Source organism: Ceratotherium simum, chromosome 30 (assembly GCF_057802395.1).
Source record: "Ceratotherium simum simum isolate JZ-2026a chromosome 30, ASM5780239v1, whole genome shotgun sequence".
In the NCBI taxonomy this organism is placed as follows: Eukaryota; Metazoa; Chordata; class Mammalia; order Perissodactyla; family Rhinocerotidae; genus Ceratotherium; species Ceratotherium simum.
The window spans coordinates 3,092,083-3,107,523 of record NC_141929.1 but is presented as its reverse complement, the minus strand read 5'-3'; the positions used below and the strand labels follow the sequence as shown (position 1 = coordinate 3,107,523).

The 15,441-nt window shown below is 41.7% G+C and overlaps 1 protein-coding gene across 2 annotated transcripts in view; it reads right to left on the bottom strand.

Moving 5' to 3' along the window:
- ZCCHC14 (zinc finger CCHC-type containing 14) overlaps positions 1 to 15,441 on the bottom strand; it is a 70,202-nt gene that overhangs the window by 16,475 nt on the left and 38,286 nt on the right. The window contains exon 4 of one of the 2 annotated variants that reach the window (XM_004437041.3): positions 968 to 1,039. The exons of the other annotated variant lie outside the window; for it this stretch is intronic. Coding sequence (XP_004437098.2) covers positions 968 to 1,039 — 72 coding nt within the window. The remainder of the gene's footprint in view (positions 1 to 967; positions 1,040 to 15,441) is intronic. 2 annotated transcript variants of the gene reach the window in all.

The following is a 15,441-nucleotide window of genomic DNA, read 5'->3' as shown; positions in this document are numbered from 1 at the left end:
CAGGTTAGTGTTAGCCACCGTAAACACTCAGACTAAAGACCAATGCAAGGTCAGAGTTCCCGCCAGCAACAGGAGAGTCCAGAGAAACTGCTTTTTTACAAAACACAAGGCTAGGCACAAAGGAGAGGAAATTCAGTGTGCTGAATGTTAGAGTGGAAACTGTGAATCCCGGGAAGGATGAGGAATCCTACAAAGCATGGCACTGTGGTGGTGCTCTTCAATGCCCAAGACGCCGAAAGGACAGACACAAATGAATTCCTGTCCAAGCTTCAGAAAAGGATCCATCAACTGGATTTTCTCCTACAGGATCATATTCTCGATTTTATAATGAAAAGCTAAGACTCACTCTGGAGACACTTCAGATATATTATTCCATAACACAAAGATGACAATTAAGAGGCATTGCTTTGGCTAAGACAGTGGTTCACTGCTGGGGCCCAGGCCAGTGGACTCTAACCACGTGTTAAACATGTTGGCACGTACGTATGTATGTATGGACACGTGTATATATAGGTAAAGAGGTATTTATTTAGTGGAACGTTTTGTTCAAATGATATTTGTTGAATCAATTTAAAGATGAACTGGAAAACCCAGTTATGTAAAACAGATGAGGGTGGAACTAGGTGAGGTTTCTGACCACTAGGCCACCTGTGTGTGCCCCTCTCCCTCAGCCTCTGTAACAGAATCAAACCAAACTCCCTCAGTCATCTGTGCAGTCGTATCTTTCTGCCTCATCTCCTCCTCAACAGCCGGAAGCAGCAGAGATCCTGGCCTGGAGGACCATATGTTTATGGCCACGCACCCTGTCAGAAGCAGACCTTGGACTTCACTGTAGAAAGGCATGAGTTCCAGCACTGCACTCATTCTGCTAACTGAAAGGAGCAATCCACTGAAATTATCTGCAGTATTATCAACCACTGGGGAATGAGATCCTTTTAATTTTTATAAGAGCCCTTAATCACCTTACCTTTGAAATAAATTCAGTCACTTCAGAGGAAGATTTGGTTACTGATGTTATTGAAGAATCAGACCACAAGACCTTAAAAACAAATAAACAAACAAACCTTAAAAACAGACACCACATACTTAATTCACAACACACTTGTCCAGGTGTTCTTCGCTGGCACAACAAGCCCTAGTGTACTGTGCACCTGTGGATGGAGCATCTGCACATCCCTTGACCTGTTATAGAAAGAACATTCACATAACCCAAGTCCATTAAAGCTTACCCTACTGGTTTGTGCAGTTATTCAAATCTCACTGAGTTACTCCAGCATGGAGTCTAGGGCTTACTCCTCAAAGTTCTAGAAAGTCACTGACAGTTATGACTGCTTGTGTCTGCCAGTGTACATCCTCCTCTTAGGTCGTCCACATGACTGTGAATACGGAATCAAGAAGTTACCAGAAGTCAGCCCCTTCATCCAAACAGTAAGTGCTCCTTCTGTGTTGGGTGCTGTGGATACACTGACAAAATGAGACAAGGTCCCTGCCCTCAGGAAGCTGACAGAACTGGGGGGCGGCATGGGAGTAGACCCCTGACACCAGGCCAGGGCCGTCAGCACCAGAACAGCAGAGAAAATCTTCCATCAGAGCGAGCAGCAAGAACCCAGGGAGAGTATGAGAAAGGGCTTTCTGGAGGAAGTTCCACGATGCCTGCTAGGCCCAGACCTGACTGCACACCTGTTCTTCCTTGCCTGCACGTATGAGAGGGGGTAGTTTTATTTAATTCCTTCAAAATTCGCAGTCTCCCCAGACAGACCGTCTGCTCCCTGGGGTGCCGTCCTTTTTCTTCAGTTTTCTCCCAGCACTCGTCACAACGTTCACCGCCTAAGGTGCTAAGGGAACACGAGGTCAGGAGGGAGACGGCGCTTAGGCATATCAGAGGGCTTTTCTGCACTGAGGAAAACCTGAACTGAATTCGGAAGGGCAAGTAAGTAGTCCGCTAAAGGAGTGAGAGGGACAGACGGGAAGGTGTAAAAGGAGAGGGAGGCAGGGGCCAGAGCAAGAAGGGCTAAACCACGAAACAGGAACTTCCCCCTAAAACCCAGAAGCCTGGAGAGTTTCAAGTCAGGAAATAAAATGACCCAATGTATTTTATTACCAAAAAGAAAGCACTGTATTTATACTGATTTTGAGCAAACAGAGCTTGGAGATATCAAAACTCCTGCTCCCCACTCACCCTCATCTTCTGAGAAACGGCCCACCATGTTTGCTAATGTCTCCCTGGGCCTGGAAGGGCTGGCCGTCTCTACTGAAGTTCACACGAATCCCTTTCTATTTCAGTAATTGTCACACCACATAACAATTAGTGAGGTGTTGGTTTCATCACGCACCCATAAATACAACCTAACTGAGGAAACGGACCCCTGTTCTTTCTCTCTACATTCCCATCACCTACAGAATGCACTGACAAGGCGAGCATTGGCATTCTCTGAATGAACGTGCCTGGTCATCCAAAACCTATCTACACTAACATAAAAATCCAAAACCGTTTTTCTGTTGGAAATAATCAAATCTTATAACAACATTAAAAAGAAGTGTGAGGCGGGGAGCGAGCTGCTATCCACATAAAGCACCAGTAACACCTATGATTAAAGGTGAAAACTTCCTAGTCATTGAATGTTTGACCCAAAGCACTGTTAACATCTTGTGTTTTTCAAAGTAAATATGCATGGAAAACTTCTGTTTTCCAACTCCTGCACCATGATAAACACCTGCTTCTGATTTGAATCTTTCCTCTCTTTCCTTCCACATTCACGTTGCATGAGGGCATCCTAACCCAACTAAAACATGAAACCCAACACCCAAGCAGGAGCATGGCATGGTGTTGAAGTAGACAGTCTGCTTCCCCACGAAAACGTACTGTAGACAGGTGCCGCCCTCCCAGGCTGTCTGTCCTGCTGGGATTCTCTTTCACTTCTAATGGAGTTGCTAGTTCAACCTCCACTGACAGCAGGCTCGCTGACAGGCCGAACTGCCAGCCCCCGGCTCTGCATATGACGTAGGTCTATCTCAGGCTCGCCCTCTGCCTCCTTTGCCCACCCCGCCCCTGCACAAGAGGAGGGGACAGGAGGAGCATGGACATGGGAGAACAGTCTCATGTCATGCCACATGCTAGAGAGACACGGATCCCGTCAAATCCAAGACGACATCAATTGTAAGCTACAAATTTTTTGTACAATTATTTTACATACACCACCAAGAAAAAACGTTGCCAATCAAATTACACAACTACTTCCTATCACTTATACTTACTCAAAGAGCTACTTAGCTTTATGGGGACAGATTTTAACATATCTTAAGCAAACACAAAAAGCAAAATATAACAAAATAGATATATACTTAGGATTTCTTCACACTCAGAGTCTTAACTCCTCTGACTCACTTTTCAACTCAGTTCTCAACACTTGTGTTTGTCCACACAGCATCACACTCTGGAGCAACGGAGCAGCTTTTTCTACACTCTGCACAGGATCAGTCCAGCCAGAGGCCCCTGCCCACTGCTCATGCCACACCCGACAGGGAACAGGCAGCCCGGGGCCGCCAAATCACTGGACCTCTGAGGAGCTATGAAGCCGAAGACAAAGGAGTCACATAGAACAATGCAGTCTGGAGAAAGCACAAACCATGCATGGATAAGAAAGCTGGTTTAATGACTGAAAAACTATCATAATATTCTCAGTGAACTAAGAGAAAGAAAGCAGAGCCAAGAATAGGATGCTATGAAAAAAGAATTGTCAGAGAACAAGAGTTCTTTGAAATTAAAAACAGGATAGCAGAAGTGAAAAATTCAATTGAAGAGATGGAAGATGAGGTAATCTTCCATAAAGTAGATCAAAAAAATCAAAGGGGAAAGAATACAGATGAAGAAAATAAAACAAAGGACAGTCTTGAGGTCCAACATGCAGACAGCAGAGTTCCAAAACGAGAAAAACGGAGCAGAAGAAATCAAAAGGAATGATTTAAGGAAAGGCCCCCAAATTAATGGGTGTGAGTCTTCCCTTCAGACTAAAAGGGTAAACTGAGTCTCAGCACAATGGATGAAAACGGACCTACACCCAAGCACGTCTCTGAGAAATGGGCAAACATTTGCGACATGAAGAGAATACCCTAAAAACTTCTAGAGATTATAAAACAGGTCACAGCACAGGATCAGAATCAAAACAGATTAGTGCCTCTCAAAAGCAGCACTGCAAGACAGGGGAGCAGCAGTGCTTTCAAATCCCTGAGGGACAATGACGTCTAATCTGCAATTGGATTCTCAGTCACATGTCAGGGGACATAGATAAAGACATTCCCAGACATGGAAAGTCTCAAAAACTGTCCCTCTCAGGTACCCTATCTAAGAAGCTACTAGAGCAACCACTAAAAACCAGGATTAAACCATGACAAAAGATGACTAGAGAAGAGGGGATCAGAGCCAGCAGGGAGGAGGAAACTCCCCAGGCGAGGATGAAAGGAGACATCCCCAGTTAGAGTTGTGTACCAGGCTGAAGACCCTCGAGTCCAGGTCTGAGCAGAGCCACAGCTCCAAATATGAAACCAGTGGGATGCCGGGGACATCTGAACGCAATGAGAGGAGTTTCAGACAACCAAGGGAGACCTCACAGGTGAAGCTGTTTTCTAAGTACTTCTCCCTAAGCAAAAAAACAAACACACACACACAGACAATCAACTCCAGGGAGAACAAAATGTTGGGAAGGAGAAGTACTGAGCATATTCCATATGGCTCCAGTGTCCACAACCTTCACAGGGTCATGCTCATGAGCACACAAGCACTGAGGTACACATCAAAGGAAACAGCGCCCTGCTCCTCTTGGCCGTGTGTGCAGAATTATACACTATACTCTTCAGCACAAACTCTGCACATGTAGAGCTGATGAAAACAAAAACTAAATTAAAAAAACAGTTGATAAGACTCATCCTCTGCTAGTAGCAATAAAATATTAACCAGTTAAGATTGTTTGGAGATGAAAAAATAAACTTTCAAAGAAAAGATATAGCACTAAAGTAAATGGAATGTCTGGGTTCTTAAGAAAGAATGACATAAAAAGAATGTTTTTTATTAGTATAATTCTTCTCTTTTTTTTTGCTGAGGAAGATTTGCCCTGAGTTAACATCTGTGCCAATTTTCCTGTATTTTGTATGTGTGTTGCCACCACAGCATGGCTGACCAGTGGTGTAGGTCTGCGTCTGGGATCTGAACCTGTGAACCTGGGCCACCAAAGCGGAGCACGCAGAACTTGAACCACTCGGCCACAGGGCCAGCCCCTATAATTCTTTTTAAGTCAATAAAACTCTACAGTCTAACAGATGTTTCGAGGGTTTGGGTAATCTTTTGATGTTTTTTTCCCTCCCTGTCCTTCATGCGCAATAAGTAAGTTATAACTTAATAATTTTAATTAAGAAATAATAATTAGTCATTTCAGTTTTGCAACAATGAATCTGGAAAAGCTGGTGAAATCTGGACATTTCACATGTATACAATTACATACTAATTTTATATTTAAAAACATTCTGTCATTTCCTGCCTGTATACTGATTTGATCTCCTCAGTCACCAGTAACTAGCAATTACAACTTCAGCAAAAATAAAACCAACTCCACGGAAAAGAACAGGAGACTCAACTCCTATTCGAAGGACACTTGTATATCTTGACATCTTCTTACTCTGGTTACTTACGTCTTCCTATAAAAGAGTAATCTTTCATTTGTATCCTGGAAAACAATGATACATAAAAATTCAAACTAGAGATGCACAAGGCTGAGAAAACTGGTGGGGCACAGTCGTCGCTTTCTCCCTGAATAAGTGGAGGCTTTCAGGAAAAAAATGTTTCCTGGAGTCTCCCTGTACTGTTATCGGTAGACTGTCATCCCTCATCCAGGTACTGCAGACGTTCCTAATAAAGGCTTTACTGTCCTGCTCACAGTATAATAGCTATTTATTTCCAGGTACAAAGAACAACCTACTAAAGGACAATTTATTTAACCTTCATCAGTTAGGAGTTAGTGGACAGAAGGAAGGGTTTAATCCCCAGGTAATTAAAAAAAAAAGTTTCATTGAGTTTTAACTGACAATGAGCTGCACATATTTAATGGGCATAATCTAGTAGTTTTGACATATGTACACATACACTCATGAAACCATCAAGTCCATCAATATAATGAACACATTCTTTACCCCCAAAAGTTTCCTCTTGCCCCTCCCCATGAAACCATTCTGTCACTGAAGATTAGCTTGTATTTCCTAGAATTCTATGGAAATGGACTTATAACAGTATATACTCTTTTTCTTTGGCAGAAGAGGGGGTCTGGGTTCTCCCACACAGCATAATTATTTGAATTTCATCCACACTGCTGAGTTTAGCAGTAGCTCGCTCTTTTTTCCTCCGAGTGTGGTGTGCTGTACGGATACGATACCGTTCTCCTGAGGACAGATATCTGGGCTGTTACAAACAAAACTGTCATGAACATTCACGTACAAATCTTTGTGAACATGTGCTTTCATTTCCTTTGGGTAAATACCTAGGAGTATAACTGATGGGTTATATTTTAGGGATATGTTTCACTTTTTAAAAAACTGCCAACCTGTTTTCCAAAGTAGTTGTACCATAAATTTTGCATTCCCAGCGCCAACCCAGCAGTGCAGGAGAGGTCCAGTTCTTCCACATCCCTGCCAACAGTTGGCATGGTCAGTCTTTTTAATTTCAGCCATTCTAACAGGCATGTGGTATTATCTCACTGTGGTTTTAACTGGTATTTTCCTAATGATTAATGACGCTGAACATCTGTTCACATACACTATTTGCCATCCATAATCTTCCCTGGTGAAGTGTCTGTTCAAATCTTTGGCTCATTTTTTATTGGGTTATTTTCTTATTATTGAGTTTGAGACTTCTTTATATATTTTGAATACAAATTCTTTATCAGGTATGTAATTTGAAAATATTTCCTCCTAGTCTGTGGCTTGTCTTCTCATTTTATTTTTTTTATTTTATTGAGGTCATATTGGTTTACAACATTGTATAATTTCAGGTGTACATTTTTATATATCAGTTTCTGTACAGATTGCATCGTGCTCACCACCCATAATCTAGTTTTCATCCGTCAATATACATATGTGCCCACCTTCCCCTCTAGTAGCCACTAATCTATTCTCTTTATCCATCTGTTTATCTTCCACATATATGTGAAATCTTGCGGTGTTTGTCTTCCTCTGTCTGGCTTATTTTGTTTAACATAATACACTCAAGGTCCATCCATGTTGTTGCAAATGGGACGATTTTGTCTTTTTTTATGGCTGAGTAGTATTCCATTGCATATATATACACCACATCTTCTTTATCAATTCATCAGTTGATGGGCACTTGGGTTGCTTCCACATCTTGGCTACTGTGAATAATGCTGCAATGAACATAGGGGTGCACAGATCTCTTTGTATTGTTGATTTCATGTTCTTTGGATAAATACCCAGTAGTGGGATAGCTGGGTTGTATGATATTTCTATTTTTAATTTTTAGAGACATCTCCATACTATTTTTCATAGTGGCTGCACCAGTGTATGAAGGTTCCCTTTTCTCCACATCTTCTCCAACACTTATTATTTCTCATCTTGTTAATTACAGCCATTCTGATGGGGGTGAGGTGATATCTCACTGTAGTTTTGATTTGCATTTTTCTAATAATTAGTGATGAACATCTTTTCATATGCCTGTTTGCCATCTACATATCTTCTTTGGAAAAATGTCTGTTCATATCCTCTGCCCATTTTTTGATCAGGTTGTTTGTCTTTTTCTTGTTGAATTGTATGATTTCTTTATATATTTTGGAAATTAACCCCTTGTCAGATATATGATTCGCAAATATTTTCTCCCAGTTGGTGGGGTGTCTTTTCGTTTTGTTCATCACTTCTTTTGCCTTGCAGAAGCTTTTTAGTCTGATGTAGTCCCATTTGTTTATTTTTTTCTTTTGTTTCCCTTGCCTGAGTAGATGTGGTTTTCGAAAAGCTGCTGCTAAGACTGATGTCAAAGAATGCACCGCCTATGTTTCTTCTAGGAGTTTTATGGTTTCAGGTCTTACGTTCAAGTCTTTAATCCACTTTGAGTTAATTTTTGTGTATGGTGTAAGATAATGGTCTACTTTCATTCTTTTGCACGTGGCTGTCCAGTTTTCCCAACACCACGTATCAAAAAAACTTTCCTTTCTCCATTGTATGTTCTTGGCTCCTTTGTCAAAGATTAGCTATCCATAGGTGTGTGGTTTTATTTCTGGGCTTTCAGTTCTGTTCCATCGATCTGTGCATCTGTTTTTGTGCCAGTACCATGCTGTTTTGATTACTATGGCTTTGTAGCATATATATATATGTTTTACCCCCAAAGCCCCAGTAGATAGTTGTACGTCATAGTTGCACATCCTTCTAGTTGCTGTATGTGGGACGCGGCCTCAGCATGACTGGAGAAGCAATGCGTCGGTGTGCGCCTGGGATCCGAACCCGGGCCGCCAGTAGTGGAGCGTGAGCACTTAACCACTAAGCCACGGGGCCGGCCCGGCTTTGTAGTATATTTTGAAGTCAGGGATTGTGAGGCCTCTAGCTTCGTTCTTTCTTCTCAGGATTGCTTTGGCTATTCAGGACCTTTGTTGTTCCATATAAATTTTAGGATTCTTTGTTCTATTTACATGAAGAACGTCACTGGGATTCTGATTGGGATTGCATTGAATCTGTAGATTGCTTTAGGTATTATGCACATTTTAATTACGTTTATTCTTCCATTCCGTGAGCATGAAATATCTTTCTATTTCTTTATGTCTTCTTCGATTTCTTTCAATAATGTCTTATAGTTTTCAGTGTATACGTCTTTCACTTCCTTGGTTAAATTTATTCCTAGATATTTTATTCTTTTTGTTGTGATTGTAAATGGGATTGTATTGCTGACTTCTCTTTCTGCTAGTTCGTTATTAGTGTATAGAAACACAACTGATTTCTGTAAGTTGATTTTGTACTCTGCAACTCTGCTGTAGTTGTTGATTATTTCTAATAGCTTTATGGTGGATTCTTTAGGGTTTTCTATATATAGAATCATGTTGTTTGCAAACAGAGAGAGTTTTACTTCTTCCTTTCCAATTTGGATATCTTTTATTTCTTTTTCTTGCCTAATTGCTCTGGCCAAAACCTCCAGAACTATGCTGAATAAGAGTGGCAAGAGTGCGTACCCTTGTCTTGTTCCTGTTCTCAGAGGGATGGCTTTCAGTTTTTCACTGTTAAGTATGATGCTGGCTGCGGGTCTGTCATATATGGCCTTTATTATGTTGAGATACTTTCCTTCTGTACCCATTTTATTGAGAAGTTTTCTTCTTTGGTGAGGAAGATTGCCCCTGAGCTAACATCTGTTGCCAATCTTCCTCTATTTTTTGTATATGGGACACTGTCACAGCATGGCTTGATGAGCAGTGTGTATGTCTGCGCCTGGGATCTGAACCCACAAACCCCAGGCCACTGGAGTGGAGTGTATGAACTTAACCACTATGACACCGGGCTGGCCCTTACTGAGAGTTTTTATCATAAATGAATGTTGGATCTTGTCAAATGCTTTCTCTGCATCTACTGAGATGATCATGTGGTTTTTATTCCTCTTTTTGTTAATGTGGTGTATCACACTGATTGATTTGCAGATGCTGAACCATCCCTGCATCCCTGGTATAAATCCCACTTGATCACGGTGTATAATCTTTCTAATGTATTGCTGTATTCGGTTTGCCAATATTTTGTTGAGGATTTTTGCATCTGTGTTCATCAGCGATACTGGCCCGTAATTTTCCTTCTTTGTGTTGTCCTTGTCTGGTTTTGGTATCATGGTGAGGTTGGCCTCATAGAATCAGTTAGGAATCGTTCCATCTTCTTCAATTTTTTAGGATAGTTTGAGAAGGATCAGTATTAAATCTTCTTTGAATGTTTGGTAGAATTCTCCAGAGAAGCCATCTGGTCCTGGACTTTTGCTTTTTGGGAGGTTTTTGATTACTGTTTCAATCTCTTTAATTGTGATTGGGCTATTCAGATTCTCTCTTTCTTCTTGATTCAGTTTTGGGAGGTTGTATGAGTCTAAGAGTTTATCGACTTCTTCTAGGTTATCCAGTTTGTTGGCATATAGTTTTTCATAGTATTCTCTTATAATCCTTTATATTTCTGTGGTATCCGTGATAATTTCTCCTCTTTCATTTTTAATTTTATTTATTTGAGCCTTCTCTCCTTTTTTCTTAGTGAGTCTGCCTGAAGGTTTGTCAATTTTGTTTATCTTCTCAAAGAACCAGCTCTGTTTCACTGATCCTTTCTACTGTTTTTTTGGTTTCAATTTCATTTATTTCTGCTCTAATTTTTATTATTTCCCTCCTTCTGCTGACTCTGCGCTTTGTTTGTTCTTATTTTTCTAGTTCTCCCAGGTGTAGTTTAAGATTACTGATTTGACGGCCGGTCCTGTGGCTTAGCGGTTAAGTGCGCGTGCTCCGCTGCTGGCGGACCAGGTTCGGATACCAGGCGTGCACCAATGCACTGCTTCTCCGGCCATGCTGAGGCCACGTCCCACATACAGCAACTAGAAGGATGTGCAGCTATGACATACAACTATCTACTGGGGCTTTGGGGGAAAAAAAATAAAAAAATAAAATAAAATAAAAGATTACTTATTTGAGATTTTTCTTCTTTGTTGAGGTAGGCCTGTATTGCTATAAATTTCCCTCTTATGACTGCTTTTGCTGCATCCCATGAGTTGGTATGTTGTGTTTTCATTTCCATTTATCTCCAGGTATTTTTTAATTTCTCCTTTGATTTCTTCATTGACCCAATGGTTGTTCAGCAGCATGTTGTTTCGTCTCCACATACCTGTGACTTTCCTAGCCTTTTTCTTGTAGTTGATTTCTAGTTTTATAGCATTGTGGTTGGAAAAGATGCTTGATATGATTTCAATCTTCTTAAATTTACTGAGGCTTGGCTTGTTTCCTAACATATAGTCTATCTTTGAGAATGTTCCATGTGCACTTGAGAAGAATATGTGTTCTGCTGATTTTGGATGGAATGTTCTATATATCTCTATTAAGTCCATCTGGTCTGTATTTTGTTTAAGGCCACTGTTTACTTGTTGACTTTCTGTCTGGATGATCTATCCATTGATGTAAGTGGGGTGTTGAGGTCCCCTACTATTATTGTGTTGCTGTCAATTTCTCCCTTTAGGTCTGTTAATAGTTGCTTTACACACTTTGGTGCTCCTGTGTTAGGTGCATAGACGTTCATCAGTGTTATGTCCTCTTGGTGGAATGTCCCTTTTATCATTACATACTGCCCCTCTTTGTCTCTCATTGTGTTTTTTATCCTGAAGTCTGCTTTGTCTGACATAAGTATGGCAACACCTGCTTTCTGTTGCTTGCCATTTGCTTGGAGTAACAGTTTCCATCCCTTCACTCTGAGCCTATGTTTGTCTTTAGAGCTGAGATGTGTTTCCTGGAGGCAGCATATCATTAGGTCTTGTTTTTTAATCCATCCAGCCACTCTGTCTTTTTATTGGAGAATTCAATCCATTTACATTTAGAGTGATTATTGATACATGAGGGCTTAGTACTGCCATTTTACCTCTTGTTTTCTGGTTGTTCTATATTTCCATTGTTTCTTTCCCTTGTGTTTCTGGCTGCCATTTCAGTTTGGTGGTTTTCTGTGATGGTTTTCTCAGTATTTATGATTTGTGGCTCTGCTCCGATTTTTCATTTAGTGGTTACCATGAGGTCTGTATAAAAGATCTCATAGATGAAATAGTCCATTTTCTGATAGCATCTTATCTCCATTAGCCTAAGCAGGTTCCATCCCTTCCCTCTTCCCCTTCTGAGTTACTGTCACAAATTGTTCTTTTCTGTATTGTGAGTTTGTGTCTAAACTGAAGTGTTTATAGTTATTTTTGAAGCTTTTCTTCCCTTTGTCTTTTATGTTATAATTATTTACTGACCTATTCTGAAATAGAGCTGCAATTTTCTGAATCTGTCTATTTATCTCCTTGCTCAAGGTTTTGTAAACCTTTGCTTTTTTGTTACAGGTAGGAGGGCTTCCTTCATCATTTCTTGTAAGGGAGGTCTAGTGGCAATGACCTCCTTCAACTTTTGTTTATCTGGGAATGCTTTTATTTCTCCATTTTTATCTGAAGAATAGTTTTGCTGGAGAGAGTATTCTTGGCTGAAAGTTTTTGTCTTTCAGTGTTTTGAATATATCATTCCATTCTCTCCCAGCCTGTAAGGTTTCTGCTGAGAAATCTGCTGAAAGCCTGATAGGGGTTCCTTTGTAGGTTATTTTCTTCTGCCTTGCTGCCCCTAGTATTTTTTCTTTGTCATTGACTTTTGCCAGTTTTACTATTATATGCCTTGGAGGTCTTTTTGCATTGACGTAATTAGGAGTTCTATTGGCTTAATGTACTTGTAAGTCCAGTTCCTTCCCCAGGTTTGGGAAGTTTTCAGCTATTATTTCTTTTTTCGTTTTTCTTTTTTTGGTGAGGAAGATCAGCCCTGAGCTAACATCCGATGCCCATCCTCCTCTTTTTGCTGAGGAAGACTAGTCCCGGGCTAACATCCGTGCCCATCTTCCTCTACTTTACATGGGATGCTGCCACAGCATGGCCTGACAAGCAGTGCATCAGTGCACACCTGGGATCCAAACCTGCGAACCCCAGGCCGCCAAAGCTGAGTGCACGAACTTAACCATTACACCACTGGGCTGGCCCCATCAGCTATTATTTCTTTGAACAAGCTCTCTTTTCCTTTCTCCCTCAGTTCTCCCTCTGGAATATCTATAATCCTTATGTTGCTTTTCCTAATTGAGTCAGATATTTCTCGAAGAATTTCTTCATTTTTTAAAAAATCTTAGTTCTCTCTCTCCTCCACCTAAAGCATTTCTATATTTCTATCCTCTAAATCACTAATTCTGTCCTCCATAACATAACCTCTATTTTTTTTTTGTGAGCAAGATCAGCCCTGAGTTAACATCCAATGCCAATCCTCCTCTTTTTGCTGAAGAAGATTGGCCCTGGGCTAACATCCGTGCTCATCTTCCTCTACTTTATATGGGATGCCGCCACAGCATGGCCTGACAAGCAGTGCGACGGTGTGCGCCCAGGATCCGAACCTGCGAACCCTTGGGCTGCCTAAGCAGAGCGCGTGCACTTAACCACTACGCCACCGGGCTGCCCCTCAGCTCTATTTTTTATCAACTCTAGATTATTTTTTATCTCATTGTGTTCTTCATATCCAGAATGTTTTTTTTTTTCCCTCAGAGTTTCAATCTCTTTGGTGAAGTACTCCTTCTGCTCATTAATTTTATTCCTATGCTCACGGAACTGTCTTTCTGAGTTTTCTCAGAAAACTCAATTGTAACTCATTGAGTTTCTGTATGACAACTACTTTGAATTCTCTGTCATTTAGATTGTAAATTTCTGTGACTTCAGGATTAGTTTCTGGAGACTTTTTCCTTCTGCTTTGAAGTGCTACTGTAGTTCTTCATGGTGTTTGATGAACTTATCCTTTGCCAGTGCATTTGTGGTAGTATCAGGTCACAGATTCCACTGGCCACCACTGGGGGGTAAGCAGGAGCTGTGTTTTCTTTTTTTCTTTACTGAGGAAGATTGGCCCTGAGCTAACATCTGTTGCCAATCTTCCTCATCTTTTGCTTGAGGAAGATTAGCCCACAGTTAACATCTGTGCCAGTCTTCCTCTACTTTTTTTTTTTTTATACTTGGGTCACTGCCACAGTGTGGCTGATGAGTGGTATAGGTCTGCTCCTGGGATCCAAACCTGAGAACCTAGGCCATCGAAGCAGAACGTGCTTAACTTTACCACTACGCCACGGGCCCAGCCCCAAGGACCTGTGTTTTCTGATCCCGCCCCATCTGCTGGTAGGGCTGCTCTGCATTTGCGCAGGCTGGCCACAGCTGCTTGGCAGGTTGCACTCACATGGGCAGGGCCTCTGTGCTGGGAGGGCAGGTCGGGCACTGTAGGTGGGGCCTCTGTGCTTGGCAGGAGACTGGCTAAGCTGCTGCATGCTAGGTGGGAGAGGTGTCTATGTGAGGGCTAAGCCGCCACTTGGTGGATCCCGTGGGCTGGGGCACTCCGCAGGTGGGGGCACCGTCTGAGCGGGTGGGGCGCCTTCTCACCAGCGCTGCGCTAAGGGTGGCGGGCACTCACGCGGGGGCTGAGGTGCCGCCACTTAGTATAGAGCGTTCCCATGGGCAGGGCTGCCATGGCACGCTGGGTGCTCCTGAGGGCTGGGCTGCAAATATGAAAGCGTTAGCACAGGCCTATCCCTACCTCCTCTTACAGTCATGCACAGCTGCTGTGTGAAGATCTGCGAACTGGCTCACTGCCGCTGGGGAGGAGGAGGGGTGCACTTAGTTTCACTTTGTCCCAGGGATGCAGTCCCCCCACCTTCAGATGTATAGCTGGGCGGATCTCTCAGAAGTCCTGTTGTGCTGTGCAGGAAGTCCTCTGCTGGTTAATGAATGTCTATCTGGTCGTAACTTAAAGGGGAGAGACTGAGGGAACAACTCCCTCCGCCATGATGCTGACGTCACTCTTTCCTTGTCTTATGATTTTTTTTAACAGTGCCTTTCGAAAAGCAAGGCTTAAATTTTGATCAAGTCTAATTTATTTATTTTGTCTTTAATAGATTATGTTTTTGGTATTGTATCTAAGAAATTTTTGCCTAGTTTAAGTCACAGTTTCCTCCTATGCTTTCTCCTAAAAGTTTTATAGTTTTAGGCTCTACATTTAGGTCTATGATCAATTTTAAGTAAATTTCTGTAGAAGAGGTGAAGTTTGGGCAAGGTTCATGTCTTTGCATATGGATGTCTGTTCCAGAACCATTTGTTGAAAAGACCATCTATCCTTTCTTCATTGAACTGCCTTTGTACCTTCATCAAACACCAACTGCCCATCGACATAGGAGTCTAACTCTGGACTCTGTTCTGTGCATGGATCCACGCCTCCACCTTTCAGCAACGCCAGGGTCGGTATTCTTGCAGTTTCATGGTAAGTCTTGAAAACAGGGTAGTGTGAGTCTTCTAACTTTTTTCTTCTTTTCAAAATTGTTTTGACTACTCTACAATTCTTTCTGTATAAATTTTAGAATCAACCTGTTGATTTTTAAAACAGAAAAATCCTACTGGGACTTATTTTTGAGAAGAGAGTCATTCAAGATGATGAAAAGTTTGTAAGTTTAAAGATGCCACCTTAACCATCTTTAGCTGTGAAGTCATCTTCTCCTCATGCTGTCCCTCAGTTCTCCCTCTTTACAGAACTGGAGTAGCTAAGACAGCTAGCTAGAGTGACTGCAGTAAAATGCCAGAAGCTACGTAACCAGAAGATGGTGTCACTTGTCTTACGTGATAGAAGTCCCGAATCCAAGCACATGAACAATACGCAT